General features: G+C 44.4%; 1 protein-coding gene across 4 annotated transcripts in view; it reads right to left on the bottom strand.

Moving 5' to 3' along the window:
• Window positions 1-4,803: 4,803 nt before the first annotated feature.
• The window catches only part of LOC143806092 (regulator of G-protein signaling 3-like), a 44,463-nt gene continuing 29,306 nt past the window's right edge, over window positions 4,804-19,960 (bottom strand). For all 4 annotated transcript variants that reach the window (XM_077286034.1, XM_077286036.1, XM_077286035.1 and 1 more), the window contains exons 5-7: window positions 17,854-17,915; window positions 14,399-14,565; window positions 4,804-6,384 (exon numbers count right to left, since the gene is read on the bottom strand). In XM_077286034.1, coding sequence (XP_077142149.1) covers window positions 6,205-6,384; window positions 14,399-14,565; window positions 17,854-17,915 — 409 coding nt within the window. In that variant the 3' untranslated portion in view covers window positions 4,804-6,204. The remainder of the gene's footprint in view (window positions 6,385-14,398; window positions 14,566-17,853; window positions 17,916-19,960) is intronic.

Raw genomic sequence — 19,960 nt, 5'->3', positions numbered from 1 at the left:
TGGTGGATCCTGTGTGATCAGTCATTGTACAGGAGGTGAGCTGTGACATCATCTATTGTGTATGGTGGATCTTGTGTTATCTACTGTATATAGAGGTGTTATCAGTCATTGTACAGGAGGAAGAGGAGGTGAGCTGTGACATCACCTATTGTGAATGGTGGATCCTGTGTTACCTCCTGTATATAGAGCTGTTATCAGTCACTGCACAAGAGGAAGAGGAGGTGAGCTGTGACATCACCTATTGTGAATGGTGGATCCTGTGTTATCTACTGTATATAGAGCGGTTATCAGTTACTGCACAGGAGAAGGAGATGAGCTGTGATATCACCTATTCTGAATGGTGGATCCTGTGTCATCAGTCATTGTACAGGAGGAGAAGGTGAGCTGTGACATCACCTATTGTGAATGGTGGATCCTGTGTTATCTTCTGTATATAGAGGTGTTATCAGTCATTGTACAGGAGGAGGAGGTGAGCTGTGATATCACCTATTGTGAATGGTGTATCCTGTGTTATCTACTGTATATAGAGAGGTTATCAGTCACTGCACAGGAGGAGGAGGTGAGCTGTGATATCACCTATTCTGAATGGTGGATCCTGTGTCATCAGTCATTGTACAGGAGGAGAAGGTGAGCGGTGATATCACCTATTGTGAATGGTGGATCCTGTGTTATCTACTGTATATAGAGGTGTTATTAGTCATTGTACAGGAGGAGGTGAGCTGTGACATCACCTATTGTGAATGGTGGATCCTGTGTTATCTACTGTATATAGAGATGTTATCAGTCATTGTCCTGGAGGAGGTGAGCTGTGACATCACCTATTGTGAATGGTGGATCCTGTGTTATCTACTGTATATAGAGGTGTTATCAGTCATTGTACAGGAGGAGGTGAGCTGTGATATCACCTATTGTGAATGGTGGATCCTGTGTTATCTACTGTATATATAGAGGTGTTATCAATCATTGTACAGGAGGAGGTGGTGAGCTTGATATCTATTGTGAACGGTGGATCCTGTGCCATCTACTGCATATAAATATTATCACTGACACTATTATAATGAAAGCCATTGAGACTGATAAAATGTCTGCTATGCAGCACAGGGACGATATTAGTTTTGTGGCCAATGTAAAAATTGCAAAAAGTCTTAGGCCCCTTTCACACATCAGTATTTTGCCATCAGTCGCAATCCGTCGAATTTTGAAAAAAACAGATCCGGCGACTGATGCCGCCGGATCCTTTTTTTTCTCATAGAATTGAATTAGCGACGGATGGCCTCACATTTCATCCGTCGTTTGCCGGATCCGTAGAAAATTGTTTGTCCGGCGGCCGGAGACAACGGAAATAGTAACGTTTTTGTGTCCATCGAAAGCGTCCGTCGTTTGCTAGAATGGAAGCTTATGGTGCCGGATCCGTCAAATGACGGAATCCGGCAACAGATTTAGTTTTTTTTTAACTGAGTATGCTCCGATTTTTTTAGGATCCAATTAGCCGGATCAGCTAGTCGGATCCAGCGAAAAAACCGATCCGTTGCATCAGTTTTTCACAATCTGCGACGGATCCGTTTTTTTCAAAATTCGACGGATTGTGACTGATGGCAAAAAACTGATGTGTGAAAGGGGCCTTAGTCTTTACAAAAATATAGATTATAATATCGGGAACTGGAAACACACATTTTTTAATTTAAATACATTTAAGCACAAAACCTAATGTATACCGATTCCCTTTAAAGGATAAATTGCTGGAATATTTCTAAATATATACACTGCTCAAAAAAATAACGTGAACACCAAAATCCCACGTCCTAGGTATCTCTGAATGAAATATTCCAGTTGTAAATCTTTATTCATTACATAGTGGAATGTGTTGAGAACAATAAAACATAAAATTGATCAATGTAAATCAAAATTAAAATCCCATGGCGGTCTGGATTTGGAATTATACTGAAAATCAAAGTGGAAAATCAAATTACAGGCTGATCCAACTGCAGTGGAAATGCTTCTAGACAAGAAATGATGCTCAGTAGTGTGTGTGGCCTCTATGTGCCTGTATGACCTCCATACAATACCTGGGTATAGTCATGAGGCAGCAGATGTTCTCTTGAGTGATCTCCTCCCAGACCTGGATTAAAGCATCAGTCAACTAATAGACAGTCTGTGGTGCGACGTGACGTTGGTGGATGGTGCGAAACATGATGTCCCAGATGTGCATGATTGGATTAGGTCTGGGGAATGGGTGGGCCAGTCCATAACATCAGTGCCTTCATCATGCGGGACCTGCTGACATTCCAGCCACATGAGGTCTGGCAATGTCCTGCATTAGGAGAAACCCAGGGCCAACCGCACCAGCATGTGGTCTCACAAGGGGTCTGAGGATCACATCTCGGTACCTAATGGCAGTCAGGCTACCTCTGGTGAGCACATGGAGGGCTGTGCGGCCCTCCAAAAAAATGCCACCCCACACCATTACTGACCCACTGTCAATCCGGTCATGCAGGAGGATGTTGCAGGCAGCAGAATATTTTCTATGTCATCTCCAGACTGTCACGTGCTCAGTGTGAACCTGCTCTCATCCGTGAAGAGCACAGGACGCCAATGTCAAATCCAGCAAATGCCAATCGCCCTGCACGGTGTTGGGCTGTAAGCACAATACCCACTTGTGGACGTTGTGCCCTCATGGAGTCCGTTTCTGACAGTTTGAGCAGACACATGGATGTTCGTGGCCTGCTAGAGGTAATTTTGCAGGGCTCTGGCACTGTTCCTACTTGCACAAAGATGGAGGTAGCGGTGCTGCTGCTGGGTTTTTACCCTCCTACAGCCCCCTCCACGTCTCTGGTGTACCGTCTTGTCTCCTGGTTTCTGCTCCATGCTCCGGACACTACGCTGACAGACACAGCTATCCATCTTGCCACAGCTCATATTAATGTGCCACCGTACTACCTGAACAACTTCTGCCTCATGCTACTGTGACGCCCGGGAGACCGAGGTACCCAGCACCAGATCAATGAGGTCCGTCTCTTGAGGGGGATGTCACTAGTGGCTTGACCAGGTGCTGTGGCCTCAGGCGATGCACAGTATAAGGGATATCATGAAGGAACAGACACTTACTTGATCAGCAGCAGGTCCTCTCAGCTGTGATGACCCCGATCCTGGATTGATGGCTATTGTCCAAATGAAAGACTGAGGCGCTGAAACGTTTAACCAATTTACTTCAACAAAAAGGGATTTGTGACCAACACTGTCACCGGAGTCTGTATAAGAACTCTGAAATTACTTTGACCCTGTCAGGATTTCCACCTCTTATTATGCGCAGCTTCTGTATGGCCCTGCTGCTGTATGTGAACTGGCTGCCGGCCCAATCTGTCTCTTCTATGCTCTGGTTCGACGGACAACCCGAGTCCTTTTTTTGTCGGCTTACCCCCTCTGGGAGTACCGCTGAACTCTGTGTCTGTTGCTGCGTCTTACCCTGGTGAAGCTGATATCACCTCACGTCCTTCCGGTTGCTGTATTATATATAATTAATATAGCCACGGATCCGGTATCCGTCTCTGCGCCTATTATGGGTAGTGATTATTACTACCCGGTTCTCACAATGTCCTTTTTCTCTACTCCTCTTTTCCTACTATGGGTATTACGGGCCTATAATCCATCATAGGGCTGTTAGGAGTTCAGTTATACGACCTCTCACTTTCAGCTCCTCAGCCCAACTGCCAGTCCTTTTCTCAAACCAGAATAGATCAAGGGGAGTCTCTGGAGCTCCCCCTTCTGGCCGGAGATGGTAGTGCAGTCTTGCTATTCTAGTATTTGGTGTCAATAACTATTTTTGTGGCAAATACCCCTAGGGGCGCCACATCACTGTACCTCTAGGGGTGTGAGCAATGACAAAATGCAAAAGTGACCAAAACAGTCAAAAAGGATGAGAACAAAGAAATGGTCTGTGGTCACCCCTGCAGAACCACGCCTTTATAGGAGTTGTCTAATTGTCTATCATTTCTACCTGTTGTCTGTTCATTTGCACAACAGCAGAAGAAATTGATTCACAATCAGTGTTGCTTCATAACTGGACAGGTTGAATTCACAGAAGTGTGATTGACTTGGAGTTAAAAAAATACAATCTAAGTGTTCCCTTTCTTTAGTTTTTTTTTGGCAGTGTATAGATCATATTATTTATTATAACTGAAAGTGTTCTCTTTCTTCTTTTAACTTCAATGAAGTCACCTCCAGGCTTCTTTAGTGCAGTTTCACTATCGCACACTAGAGATGTATACTCACTAGACTGCAGACTTTCTCCCCAATAATATTTAACACATTAATATATAATATAAATAAATATATACTGTATGTGTGTGATTTTTATTCTCCATACATTCTCAAGTTATGAATGTTTTTGTCATACACTTCATTATTACATCATTTTTGTTCCATCTCTCTATGCTGCGGTGCTGCTCATGCTCCTTTAGAAGCTGCTTTCATCTGCTGCTCGGCCAAGATCATTACACTATATTCAGATAGTTGGAGAATGGGAATTCCCATTTTAGCAGAGAGGCTCAGACAGGGAAAGTGCTGTACACAGACAATGTGGATCTTGGCTGGACAGCAGTTCAAAGGAGCTTGTAAAAGCATGAAATTAGTCTAGTTTCTCAAATCCATTATTCTCATAATATCAATTCTGGAAAGAGGAGAGGAAGATTCAAATAATTATTTTAACTCTTTTGTGTTGAATCAGCTAGACATCCAGTATGAGTAGGATATGAGGGTTGCGTATGAAAGAAATGGGAACAAAGTTGGAAAATGAACACGTGGAGGCACAGGCCAATACTGCATATCTTTATTCAGTGCTTAAGACTAAGTACAGATTTACTCATAAAAAACATTAAGACTTCATAGACCGAAGAACCACTTTTTTTCCTGATTTCGTACTTATAGCCACAAAAAAATGATAAAAAAATAAAAATAAAAAAGACATACAACACTCTACAGGTCTCAAGCACGAGGAGTCATGAGGGTGGAGGATGTAGCAGGCTGTAACAAAAAGTCATGTAGGTGGGGCCTGGAGATGGCGGACACTTCTTAAACATGGCGACTACAGACATTTGAACCAATAAAAATGCACGTAAAATGGAACAACGCTTAGAGGTGACGGCCATGTTTGCCACGGCCACAGAAACTGAGGCAGCAACGTGCGTAACGGTGAAAGGGGAGGAGAGGGGGAAATGGCTTCAGTGCATCAATATGGAGGCTTTAAAAAAATGGCAGAGAAGGCGCAAAAGGTATTAACAGTGCAAAGAAAAAAAGGCGCAAGGCTCCTAAGGTTATCTATACCGTTAAGAGTGGTAACTATTTTGGGGGTGTAGAGGGGAGTCGGGGCGGAAGGAGCAACAACGCTTCCAAAGAAATGTACACCTCACATGAAGAGTTCGGAATGGCCGACTTCCAGCAGCTGAAGTACTACGGATGTGAAAACCCGCCAGTCCCAACTTCTCAAGAAATGGTTTTAGGACTGAAGGGAAATTTCTGCCAAAACTTTGTGTGTATTAAAAAAATAAATATAGCAAAAGGAAAAAAGTTACCCCCTACCCCCAGCAAAAACCCCCAAAACAGGGTAAAGCCATTGAAATGGTTTACGGCCTACCTAAAAATAGAAAAGAATCAAAGATGGCTGAATAGAAAGTGAATAGTGTTCCAAAATGGCCACGGTTACATGCTTGAGGCCTACGTCTGAGGCCAAAGTCAAGCCAACATGGCAAAAAAACAAACAAACCCCAAAACATTTGTCGGTCTGCATATATCCATTAGTGTTCAGGTTAGCCAACACTATCACAGACAAGAAGCGCTGACATCACGGACTCCATCTTGAATCAAAATGGTCACGTCTGACTCAGTCCTGATTCAAAATGGCTGACAAGGCAAAAAGCTCTACAGTTCATAAATGGCTTAGCCTAGCAGGTTATGGCATAGAAACATGTTGGTCCATTTTTAGGATCAAAAAAATGGGGCATACTTCAAGAGATACTCATTGATCAAAATGGCCACTCCTGACAGGCTTTGGCATCACCAAACCCAACCTCGACATGGGTCATACAGTCATTCAAAATGACCTTTCGGATTTGGTCCATTCAAGTTCAGAAAGCCTGTTCCCGTAGTGGTGGGTCAGGCCGACTCCTTTTTCCTTTTCATCCCTCCCGGGGTCACCACACTTCTTTTCCCTCAGCACGCCCCATTTGGAGGATGGAGCATGCTCTGATAGAGATCGGATCGCAGAAACCGGGGATAGGAGTCTCGCTCCATTAGGCCGTAGATCCGGCGTTGTGCCTCGTCGAAGGCTGTACGTGTCGGGAGTAGAAGGTTGTTTTCCGTCAACTCTCTTGTGCTGGCATCTAGGTTGACCTAGAAGTAGTAACAAAATGGAATATCAATGACATTACAGAAAAAATGCCTCGTGGTCCGGAATGATAAAGACTGACTGCTCTTACTGAAAAGAACCCTTTCCTACATTGAATATGGAACCACTTTCCCTCTACTTTTACATGAGGTATTCCAGCCTTTTGTATATTGCTTGGAATAAATGGATAGTTTCCAAGCCTTTTCCTTAATAGGTAGAAGCCCCCTTCTCCGCCCCCCACACTAATACTACAAGTTCAAGAAATTATTTGAACACACAGGATGCCAGAATAACACTACAGTGACCTCTATGGTGCCAAAATAATGCTACCGTGGCACGCAGGGTGCCGGAATAACGATACCATGACCAGCAGTGTGTACGGACAACACTATCTTGACCTGAGGTTGCCAGAAAAACACTACCATGACCTGCAGGGTCCCAGAATAACAATACAGTGACCCAGGGGGTGCCGGAATAACAATACCATGACCCTTAGGGTGCTGAAACACCACTGTGACCCTTAGGGTGCCTGAATAATGCTACTTGATCAACTGAGTGCCGGAATAATGTGATCGTTGTCTGAAGGGTGCCAGAATAATGCTACCGTAACCCGTAGGATGCCAGAATAATGGTACCAACACAAGATGCCAATGTGAAATGTACCCCCCCAATATTTTAAGCACTAGTACACACAGATGCGGAGCTTCTTTCGCATGGACACGTCAACGTTTTACAACAAGGACAAAATCAACATTAAAATCCCACATTGGCACAATGACACCAGGTAACAAAATTGTCACCCTTGGATATCATTGTGAAAACACTACTTTGATGTAAAGCATTACACAAGGAGGGTCCAGAGTGACGGTCATAAATTGCCTTGGCTAGCAGAGGATGTCCCCGGATTCTGGAATACTTCCCTTACACAAGGCCATATTGTCCCCTCACACATGAGCGTGGTAACATTACATTACAGGCCTGTGCAGCTCTGCAGTCACCTGCAGGGGGCAGTGATGAATTGTCATCGCCTCGGGAATTGCTATGACTAAGGGTCTGAAACGTGTGAAGCCTTCACCCTCTCTATATTCTCCACCATCTATTTTCTGCTCCTTTTCACTATTTTTACTCCATACGAGGTGGAAACAAAGATCCAAAATGGGAAATCTAATTGGGGTATTGGAAACGTGTGATCCAGATTTGTTCTATAACCCGCGGAGGATTATAAAAAGCTCGTCCGCAATTAGATGACTTTAGCGCGTTCAATGGGATGACGGAAATCTATCACTTTATTTTTGTATTTTCTTCCGGTGATGATCACAGGTTTCTAGAATTTCTGAGATTGCTTGTCAGGAATAGAATCGGTGCGCGCCATCCATCTACATCCGACTCCTTCTCCGCCTCATATTTATCTAGAATTTAGTTTCCTCTTATGGCTCCCACTTCTCCTACATTCTCTTCTCTACTATTGTGCTTATGTGCTCCATTTAGATGTGCTAGATCCGACCATTTATAGAATTTGTTTGTAGAATGTCCATCTATTTGATATTTTATATATTCTATCCTTGCCATCTCAATGATTAAAGATTAAAAAAAAAAATATATATATATATATATATATATATATATATATATATATATATATATATATTTTTTTTTAATCAATTTACAGGACCTTGGTCGAGAGGCCACATCAGTAGTCCAAGCCTGCCTCGCACCGGGGCCGGGAGCCCTGCGAGCTGCCCGGGGCCGGGAGCCCTGCGAGCTGCCCGGGGCCGGGAGCCCTGCGAGCTGCCCGGGGCCGGGAGCCCTGCGAGCTGCCCCGCACCGGGGCCGGGAGCCCTGCGAGCTGCCCCGCACCGGGGCCGGGAGCCCTGCGAGCTGCCCCGCACCGGGGCCGGGAGCCCTGCGAGCTGCCTCGTACCGGGAGCCCTGCGAGCTGCCTCGTACCGGGAGCCCTGCGAGCTGCCTCGTACCGGGAGCCCTGCGAGCTGCCTCGTACCGGGAGCCCTGCGAGCTGCCTCGTACCGGGAGCCCTGCGAGCTGCCTCGTACCGGGAGCCCTGCGAGCTGCCTCGTACCGGGAGCCCTGCGAGCTGCCTCGTACCGGGAGCCCTGCGAGCTGCCTCGTACCGGGAGCCCTGCGAGCTGCCTCGTACCGGGAGCCCTGCGAGCTGCCTCGTACCGGGAGCCCTGCGAGCTGCCTCGTACCGGGAGCCCTGCGAGCTGCCTCGTACCGGGAGCCCTGCGAGCTGCCTCGTACCGGGAGCCCTGCGAGCTGCCTCGTACCGGGAGCCCTGCGAGCTGCCTCGTACCGGGAGCCCTGCGAGCTGCCTCGTACAGGGAGCCCTGCGAGCTGCCTCGTACAGGGAGCCCTGCGAGCTGCCTCGTACAGGGAGCCCTGCGAGCTGCCTCGTACCGGGGCCGGGAGCCCTGCGAGCTGCCTTGTACCGGGGCCAGGAGCCCTGCGAGCTGCCTTGTACTGGGGGCCGGGAGCCCTGCGAGCTGCCTCGTACCGAGGCCAGGAGCCCTGCGAGCTGCCTTGTACTGGGGGCCGGGAGCCCTGCGAGCTGCCTCGTACCGAGGCCAGGAGCCCTGCGAGCTGCCTCGTACCGGGGCCAGGAGCCCTGCGAGCTGCCTTGTACCGGGAGCCCTGTGAGCTGCCTCGTACCGGGGCCGGGAGCCCTGCGAGCTGCCTTGTACCGGGGCCGGGAGCCCTGCGAGCTGCCTTGTACCGGGGCCGGGAGCCCTGCGAGCTGCCTCGTATCGGCCAGCCTCCTCAATGCCTCTTCTGATTAGTAGGCCTGATGCAACATTGTTGTTGATACACACACGACATTGTGCCGAACCGACTAATCAGAAGACATGCCGGCCGGTAGGAGGTGGTTCGCGGGGCCCCCCGATGGGCAGTCATGGACTACTTAACGGGTACGTTGCATGGAGTCCACCCGAAATTGCACACTGAAGGTACCACTGGACCAGGTCTCTCATCTCTAATAACTGTTTAATTTGTAGCACTCTCATATTCTATATATCTAACTTGTTTCTGTCTGACACCCATCTACATAGCATCTATGCAGTACCCATGCATCATGTATCCACCTAGCATACATGTCGTCTATCTATCCATGTAGATATCCATCCTCTTTATTTGTAAGCTTTGGCCCAGAAGAGGCAAATAGAATAACGGTCTCAGTAAAGAAACGTGCTCCTTGTTGTGGCTGGTGGACACAAAGAAATTGGCCAATTTGTGTGCCATGAAGCTCAATTCTACAGGTCTAGTGTGTATGGCAGTAATGCAGTTTACATTTTATATATTCAGCATCTACATGTATCGTTGTGCACACACTGCAGTCTTTGGTATATAAAAGTGCTTCTCACTAAATTAGAATATCAAAAAGTTAATTTATTTCAGTTCTTCAATACAAAAAGTGAAACTCATTATATAGAGTCATTACACACAGAGTTCTCTATTTCACGTGTTTATTTCTTTTAATGTTGATGATTATGGCTTACAGCCAATGAAAACCCAAAAGTTATTATCTCAGTAAATTAGAATACTTTATAACACCAGCTTGAAAAAATGATTTTAAAATCCGAAATGTTGGCTACTGAAATGTATGTTCAGTAAGTGCACTCAGTACTTGGTCTGGGCTCCTTTTGCATCAATTACTGCATCAATGCGGCGTGGCATGGAGGCGATCAGCCTGTGGAACTGCTGAGGTGTTATGGAAGCCCAGGTTGCTTTGATAGCAGCCTTAAGCTCGTCTGCATTGTTGGGTCTAGTGTCTCATCTTCCTCTTGACAATACCCCATAGATTCTTTATACGGTTAAGGTCAGGTGAGTTTGCTGCCAATCAAGCCCAGTGATACTGTTGTTTGTAAACCAGGTATTGATACTTTTGGCAGTGTGGACAGGGGCCAAGTCTTGCTGGAGAATGACATTTCCATCTCCAAAAATCTTGCTGGCAGATAGAAGCATGAAGTGCTCTAAAATGTCCTGGTAGAAGGCTGCGCTGACTTTGGTCTGGATAAAACACCGTGGACCTACACCAGCAGATGACATGGCTCCCCAAACCATCACGGATTGTGGAAACTTCACACTAGACCTCCAGCAGCTTGGATTGTGGCCTCTCCACTCTTCCTCCAGACTCTGGGACTTTGATTTCCAAATGAAATGCATAATGTACTTTCATCTGAAAACAACACCTTGGACCACTGACAACAGTCCAGTTCTTTTTCTCCTTGGCCCAGGTAAGACACTTCTGGCGTTGTCTATTGGTCATGAGTGGCCTGACACAAGGAATCTAACACTTGTAGCCCATGTCCTGGACACGTCTGTGTGTGGTGGCTCTTGAAGCAATGACTCCAGCAGCAGTTCACTCCTTGTGAAGCTCCCCCAAATTTTTGAATGGCCTTTTCTTAGTCCTTTCAAGGCTGCGGTTATCCCGGTTGCTTGTGCACATTTTTCTACCACACTTTTTCCTTCCACTCAACTTTCCATTAATATGCTTGGATACAGCACTCTGTGAATAGTCAGCTTCTTTAGCAATGACCTTTTGTGGCTTATCCTCCTTGTTGAGCGTGTCAATGACTGTCTTCTGGACATCTGTCAAGTCAGCAGTCTTCCCCATGATTGTGGAGCCTAGTAAAACAGACTAAGGGACCTTTATAAAGGCTTAGGAAGCCTTTGCGGTTTTTTGTTAATTCTAATTTACTGATACACTAAGGGTCCCATAAAAAAGGCGCACTTTCTAATTTACGTGTGCCCACCAGTCACAACAATGTATGTGCCAAGTACCTCATTTCTAAAGGTGTAGCCTATAGGGCAGTTTACCTTTATCTCGGCACACAGTGGGTGAAGCACTTTGTTATGTTTATACGTATTTATCTGTCCATCCATCTAGTACAGTCCTGGGCCACATCTGGCTCTTCCAGTCTGGACAGAGACAGGCGAAAGGCTGAAAACACTGTCCCACGGGCCGGATCATGTGGACGCCCTCTCCCGTGTGGTGTGTCTCCATTTCACCGCTATACACATCCTCTGGATGCAGATAGCATTGAATTCAATGGTTGGGGAAAGAGCTGCCGGCTCCTTCTCCCACTAATCAGCATGTGCAACGGCCAGCAGACGTGATTATGTCATTAGATCACATACTGTATATAGGGGCTATGTGGGGTCCTATACTGAATATAGGGAGACTTTGTGAATGCACATACTGTATTTACGGGGTCTACAGGGTGGCCCATTTACATGGATAGACCTGGGTGGGCCATTTATATGGATAAACCTAAATAAAATGGGAATGATTGGTGATATCAACTTCCTGTTTGTGGCACATTAGTATATGGGAGGGGAAAACTTTTCAAGATGGGTGGTGACTATGGCTGCCATTTTGAAGTCGGCCATTTTGGATCCAACTTTATAAATGGCCCACCCAGGTGTATCCATATAAATGGCCCACCCTGTATGTGGGGGCTCATATTGTATTTAGGGGGCTGTGTGTCCCACTGTATATAAGGAGCCGAATACTGTACATAGAGGGCTGTGCATGGGCTCATACGGTATATTGGGGTGTCTGCATACTTAATTCTGCTCAATATTAAGATATTTAATATTAATATAAAGTAATTAATATTAATATTGAGCAGAATCAATTTCAGATCAGATATCTTCTCTATATTTCCGCCACTGCACCTTTATCTGTCCGGTACGCCTTTATCTTGCTTTTGCTCCTCGTTTCGTACAGGCCTTTTTCTTGTGCCCCCCCTCCTGTAGCTTTGTGTCGTATGACATTACCACGTCCTCCACTGACCCCACTCAGATCTCTGGGAAATCATTAGAAAACCGAGACTAACAAATTCAATATAGATTTAGAGCGGTGGAGATGAAAGCGGACTCCATTGCTGAGCGAGAAGTTACGGGGGTGCGGTGCAGACGACGGGGGTGGAGGGGTAGCATGCAGACATGAACACATGTAACGAGCCTCCATCGCTGCTATTTTTCCTCTACAGAACGGCTTCAGAAAAGGAGAAGAAAATGTAACCGGACCGGAGATCCAGCCAGGAAAGTACAAATCAGGGTGATTAATTTTACACCGACGGCTGGACAGAAAAGCCGCGTAAAATAAACATTATTGCTAAGCCGAGGACTCATTTAAAAGCTTCTTTGTCATCGGAAAAGTATGCCCTTTAAAGGAGAAGGAGAGCGGAGCCGCCGGCTGCTCCTGTACGATAAGGCACCACCAACAATCACACATCCCGACGAGAGAAGAGCCCACCATGCACGACGGTGCCAATGGCCGGGATCACAGGGGCATTTACGGCCCGTGATGGAGACACATTTATTTTTAATCCTATTACACACTATTTTTGAAGGGTCTGTTCAGACTTAATCCTTTTTTTTTTTTCTTAATCGTATTAAAGCTCCAATAGAGATTTATTTTGGGAAAATTAAACTGGGCACAACCACGGGATATGTTTTCTTTTTGCATATGGCAGGCCCAATGATTTGGAAATTTTGCTGGATCCCTAAGAAAAAAAACAAAAAACAAACTGCCTTGAAGCAAAGAAAGGGCCAGGGTGGTAGGGGTGTAAATGCCGCTGTTCTCCTAAATCCGGCAATATTTTTCTTTTGTTTCTGCGCCTCTCCGTTCCCGAGATATGGCCTCCTGTTTCCTGTGTGTGAATCTAGTCTCGTTAGTTAAGTGGGTGTTGTCGTCTACTTAAGGATCACGCCCAGTTGGATAACAAGACTAGATTTATAGACAGAGAAAAAAAACAAAAAACAAAATCCTCCTCCAAAAACTTCCCGAATAGGAGCTTTTCCTGAAGGTATTTACACATAGACACCTCAAAAACCTCCAACATCTCTAAATACTCGGGCTCATTTTTCTTGTTTTTGCTTTAGGCTTTTGTACTCTGTACAAACAAGGGTGTGGCCTTCCTTTCTTAGGTCACGGCAGTACATTTATACAGCTTCCCATTGCTGGGCGTCCACAGTCAGGCCCCGCTCCTTATTCACAACATTAAGGGCTTTTTTTGAAACACGGTAAGATTCTAATATCAGAGATCGTATAGGACTGTCCAAATTTTGGTGCACCTTGCCGCCGTTGGGATGGCTTTTACGCTTTTTTTTTAAATTTTTATCAAAAACAAGTTTACCAAGCACCGTATGTCATTTATATGTACCATTATTCTACTTACAGTAAAATACTAGCTTTTTTTCTTTATATCTTACGTATTAAGTGTGAACATATTCCTATACATTGCCCGTATATCGACTTATACTCCGGCTCATTTTTTTTTTTCCTGGTTTGCTCTTTGTGACTGTAGCTCAAAAATAATTATCAATCACTTTCCTCGGATTAAAAAGGGGTTGTCCAGCTAGAACGAGTTATCACCTATCTACCACACGCGATTGGGATCTCTTGGGACCCCCACTGCTCGCTAGTACAGGGCACTTTTATTACCGGCAGTATACATGCTCGACTGCAGCTCCTTTCATTCTTTAGGGACTGCCGTAGCAACGGTTGAGCATACGCACTGCTGTACCACTTTCACGAGTATAAAAGTGCCCCATTCCGGCAAATGCGTTCGGACCCCCTCCAACAATCTAGAAGTCATCCTCCACATATAGGATAAGTGACAAGTTGTCCCAACCGGAATACTCCTTTAGTGTTTACCAAGTAATAAAAACTATGATGAAGGTTCTGAAACGCGTGGAGCCTTTACCCCCCTCTATATTCTCAACTGTTCTTTCCAGTCTGCGGATTTTACTATTTTTACCCCATAGAGATGGAAACAGAGATCTAATACAGGAAATCTAATTAAAATATTGCAAACTTGTGGTCCACATTATATATCCCTCCGGAGGCTTAAAAAAACAAAACAAAAGAAAACAACATCAGGGTATATGAAACTTGGTTTCGTCAAACCATTCCTGTAGTGACTACCGTTAAATCCCAGACACAATGAATGGATCAGTAGGGGCACCGTCTGATCCACTGTATAATACTTGTACCTCTTTAGGGGACTGAAACGCGATGTAGTGCTGATAGATCTTGCGTGCTTTGCTGTGCAGGATAAAGTTCGGGTGCGTTTCTTTATAGTCTTCACAAGCTAACCAGAAATCCAGGTTCTCGTCACTGAACTCGGACTGTAGGAATACACGAAAAACAGCGCGCCCATCTGTATGGTGAAAAAAAACAAAACACGAGTTACTCGGTTCTAAAAGAAAAGAAAGTTTACATAAAAACACATTATTTCTCCAGATCTAACGTATAGACACACACTGGGATATGTACGCCTCAATATTGAAGTTGCAACACCAAGAAGGAAAAGTGGTGGAATTACAGAAATCACAGGATGGAGACGTTCCGGATCTGCAAATGATGAAAAGAAATGGAAACACAATTGTCAAAACCTCTGGATATCTCAAGCCTGGAGTCTGAGCCTTGTGCAGAAATCCTGGCACTTCCAGCCTCGGCTGCTATCACTGAGGTCATTAATTGCACTTGGGCAAATCATCAAGATCTTCTGCTGGCAGCTCCTGTGTTATCACCGACCAATAATGTTCTAGATGTGCTTGATGGGAGACAAGTCTGGAGATGCTGCAGCCATGGGAGTACACACGCCATAGGACGAGGAACACGCGGCCTGGGATTGTCCTGAAGAAAAATGACCTCCCGGGACACTTTGGATAAATGATGGAAGTGGTGGTGTGGCCATTTCTCCATGCTATGCTGTTTGTCACATACCGAGCCCAAGATGTCACACGTTGTCTGCACAAATGATCAGAAGGCGTCTGCACAACATTGGGCTACGAGCCAGGAGTCCGCTATAGGTGTCCATTGACCTCACACCACTGCTCTCAAAGGCCATCATGGTGCATAGCAAAATGGCAATAGAGGTTGGAGTGGAGGTCTGTCCTCTCCAGCGATTCCTGCTTTTGTCTTGGATGCAATGATACCTGGAGATTGGTCTGGAGACAACATAGGCAATGCCATAAGGCCTTCAGGATGGAACATCACACCGATCCTACTCCTGGGATTATGGTGTGGAGTGACAATGTACGGTAGCCAGACCCCTGTAGTCTTCATTACAGGTGCACAAATAGCTCAGCGTTACATTGATTTGTTGGTGGAACCAGTGGTGCAGCCATTTCTCCGGTGTCCAACAAGCCTGTTTTTCCCCAAACATGATAACTCCAGGCCACATGTTGGTCTTTCAACTGTGAGCCACCTGCGTGGCCTAAACCTGCTCCCATGGCCGCAGCATCTCCGGACTTGTCACCCATCGGGGACATCATTGGAGGAGCTGCTAGCAGAGGATCTTGACAATTTTCCCAAGTGCATTCAGCGGCACAACCTTCCTCAGATGATCATTAATGACCTCAGTGATGGCAGCCGAGGCTGGAAGTGCCGAGATTTCAGACTCCAGACTAGATATATCCAGAGATTTTCAAAATTTAGTTTCCATGTATAATATCGGAAAGGTCGGGGAATGATGGAGAACAGTGTACCGGTCTTTTATCTTTTTTCATTTGTGACCTTTGAATCCATATAAATATTCACAGGTCAAATAAGAAAAGGTTATATTTTCATAATTTTAATTTTGCCCTTCTCTTATGACTGGCTGGAAATAAACAAACAAACAAACAACAAACAACAAAAAAATGGTACACGATGCTTGGGCAGGAGGCTCAAGCGAATATTTGGAACAGTTTCATTAAGGGGTTAATGAATTTACATTATAAACCAAATTCTCCGCCTGAGCCCAGGAAACAATATCTCCAGCTACAATGAAGGAGAACAGGCCAGGTCCTTATCTGTCCGCAGCAGATACAAAGCAGACAACGGCCTCCATTCAGGTCCAGTCACAGAGTACGACTAGAAAGACACAATGTCGCTTTATCACACCGCAATACAACAAGCGGCAAATCCCCAATCCTCAGCTCGTAAAAAAAGAAGCACAATGCCTTCATGATGAAAACTGGATAATGCTGTAATTAAAATGTCCTTGAGTTGTCTTTTTTTTCCATTTTCAAGGTGCAAGAAATTTATAGGAAGGAGAATGCATCGAGTTGTTTTCTTAAAGGGGTTGTTTAGTGAATTTTTTTTTTTTTTTTTTCATAGATTCAGCTTGGGAAAAAAAATAAAATTAAAAAGTATTACTATTCATCTTCACCGATACCCCATGTGCTCGCCCGGTCTGACTCAAATTCTTGGTAGATTTGCTCACTTGGTCTAATCACTGGCTCGTATTAATGGGTGGCCATTTCTGGCTATTTGCAGTGCATTAAAACGGGTCTAAAAAGTAAAGAGTTGCAAGTTTTTTTTTTTCTGGTACCAGTCTGAACCCTTAAAATAAAAGAAAAAAAAAAAAGTATATCTGCTTGACCACCCCTTTAAATCTGACACAAAAGTGATCACTCAGCTTTCCGAGAAATCCGAATGGCAAATCTGCCCTACTATGTAATAATGCAATTAACCTCTTCAGAGAGGGCAACAACAGGGTCTCTTGTCGACAATTTCTGAGATTCGTGTTTTTTTTTTCTTCAGTTGCCCCAAAAGAGGTCTTGTTTTTTTGTGTGATGTTTTTAATTTGATACCATTTTAGGGTACAAACGATACTTGAATCACTTTTTACTTATAGCTAAATTTGACTTTATAGCAATAGGCTGGGCTTGATAGAAGGACCAAGAGGACCGCGATGGGGGCCTTCAACAGGCCAAGGCAACCCGTAACCGGTTTGCAGACGGACTGATGGGAGCTGGTGAACAACGGCAAACAGGCCATTCAAATACTTCTTTTTTTACTTAAAGGATTGCTACTTCCAGTAGGTGGCACTCCATGTCCTCTTCTCTTCCTCTGAGAAGTGGCTATCTGCATTTTGAGTTTTCCAGGGAGCACTGCATGGCCTACAAGTCTCCTCATGCCAGCCTAGCAGTCTCTACATTGTTATGCAATGACACATTCATTTTCAGCATTGATGCATACCTGCTGCTTTGGGTTCTAGGAAAGGTGGGTGACAATGCCTATGTGAGCCATAAAGAGAGCAGCTAAAGCTATATTAATATGCAGAGTTTCTATATTTAAACCCCATAGTGGGCAAAAATATGGATAGTGTCCGGAAATAAAAACTGTCCAGAATGCGCCTGTTGGGATTTGTAGTACCACAGCAGCTGCAGAGACAAGATATGCCTGCCTCTGTGCTGTCTAGATGATGGTGGTCAAGAGACCTTAATATAAAAGTAGTGATAACGTCCAAAGGCGATAAGAAGGTAATTACAAACTGTCTCCATCAAAGACTCTGCAGAGACAGGGAGAGCGAGAGCGTCATCCAGTTCAGGGCAAAGGTGACGGCAGTATTTGTGTTCCCAGAGGAGTTTAAAAAAAAAACAAAAAAAAAAAAACACAAAATATGTACAAATATACAGAAAATACATAAAAGACAAGGGTTGATTATTTTACTCACATGGATGAGATAAGAGAACATCAAGTGACTGTCCCCAAGTCTGAACTTCTTCTATACTTGGCCTTCAGTGGAATAAGAGTAGAGCAAGTAAAATAGGTTACATTATATACATTCCATACACTGGGAGTACATGCAATGCCTTGAACAAGTATTCATACCCGGTGAACTTTTCCACATTTTTTCATGTTACACCCACAAACTTAAAAGTATGTTATTGGGATGTTATGTGATGGTAATACAAAGTAGTAAGTATTTGTGAAGTGTAATGGAAATATATTTTTTAAACAATTAAAAAAAAAACACAAAACATCTAAATCTGAAAATTATGATGTGCATTTGTATTCAGCCCCCACCCAGAGTCAACACTGCTGCAGCCTTTGGGGTCTGTCGCTACCAGCTTTGCACACCTAGAGGTGAAATTTTTGTGCCTCCTTTGCACACTCAGGAAGATTGGATGGAGATGTCTGATAAGCAATTTTCATGTCTTGTCACAGATTCTCAGTGGAATTTCGGTCTGGACTGGGCCGTTCACACACACATGAATATGCTTTGCTCTAAACTATCTATCTACACCCCAGACTCAAGTATTTGCGACCTTTAACATGTATTCCTTCAGGATTGCCCTGTATTTTCCTTCATCCATCTTCCCATCATCTCTGACCAGCTTCCTAACCCTCGCAGAAGATAAGTCTCTCCAAAACATGATGCAGCCACCACCATGTTTAATGGTGGGGATGGCGTTTTCAGGGTGATGTGTAGTGTTATTTTTCCGACACGCATAGCATTTAGAATTTAGGCCAGAAGTTTATTAATATTTGCCAAATGCCAGAATAATGAGAGAGTGAGAGAAAAATGTTTTAAGGCATTTTTAATTTTTTGCTTACTGCAAAGTCAAAAGTTTACATACACTAAGATTACTAAGCTTTTAAACAATCCTGGACTGCCCATATGATGGTGTCATGTGTTTGAAAGCTTCTAATAGGTTTTTTGGCAACATCTGAGTTAATTAGAGACACACCTGACCTGTGGATGTATTCTAATGCACATCTGATACACACTGCTTCTTTGTGTAGCATCACGGGAAAGTCTAAAGAAATCAGCCAAGAAATCAGGAAGAGAACTGTGGACTTTCAGAAGACCGGCTCATCCTTGGGTACAGTTTCAAGATACCCGAAGGTGCCTCGTTCATCTGTATAAACAATTATACTCAAGTACAAACAAGATAACTACACATCCCCAAACATCATTATTTTCAGGAAAAAGAGGATCCATTCAGAGAAAGTTTTTTTTTTTTTAAATAACAAATATTTTATTTTCAATAATTCATAAATATTAAAAAATTCAAGCAGGTATAACCAACAGTGACAAGTTCAAGCAACAAATATGTATAAAGACTGGCTTCATTTTTAACTCCAAAAATGATCTTTAGGTTAGGTAGAACTATTGCAATGTGTATGGGCCTCAAAATTAATCCCTATAGAGTGCATGTGCTAAGCAATAGAAGATTTATAATGCCAAGTAAACCCTATTGGAGTGGAAGAGGACATTAGCCTGTTTTAGCTTTAGTGGCAGAGTATTTAGAAGTGTACTTACATGAGATGCCTCTAAGCTTAAAATGCCAGGAAAGCTCAAGTGTCACCACCCCGATGACGCCGTTTCGCCATATGCTTCTTCAAAAAGGGGCCCCTAGGTTCTTCAAAGTAGCCACCTTTTGCTTTGATGACTGCTTTGCACACTCTTGGCATTCTCTTGATGAGCTTCAAGGAGGTAGTCACCGGAAATGGTTTTCACTTCACAGGTGTGCCCTGTCAGGTTTAATAAGTGGGATTTCTTGCCTTATAAATGGGGTTGGGACCATCAGTTGTGTTGTGCAGAAGTCTGGTGGATACACAGCTGATAGTCCTAGTAAATAGACTGTTAGCTGCTTTTATCTTGCCATAATACAAATTCTAAGGAAAGAAAAATGAGTGGCCATCATTACTTTAAAAAATGAAGGTCAGTCAGTCCGAAAAATTGGGAAAACTTTGAAAGTGTCCCCAAGTGTAGTGGCAAAAACCATCAAGCGCTACAAAGAAACTGGCTCACATGAGGACCGCCCCAGGAAAGG

The sequence above is a fragment of the Ranitomeya variabilis genome, chromosome 2 (assembly GCF_051348905.1).
Source record: "Ranitomeya variabilis isolate aRanVar5 chromosome 2, aRanVar5.hap1, whole genome shotgun sequence".
NCBI classification, from domain to species: Eukaryota; Metazoa; Chordata; class Amphibia; order Anura; family Dendrobatidae; genus Ranitomeya; species Ranitomeya variabilis.
The sequence above is the reverse complement of the archived record's forward strand: the minus strand, read 5'-3'. Positions and strand labels throughout refer to the sequence as shown.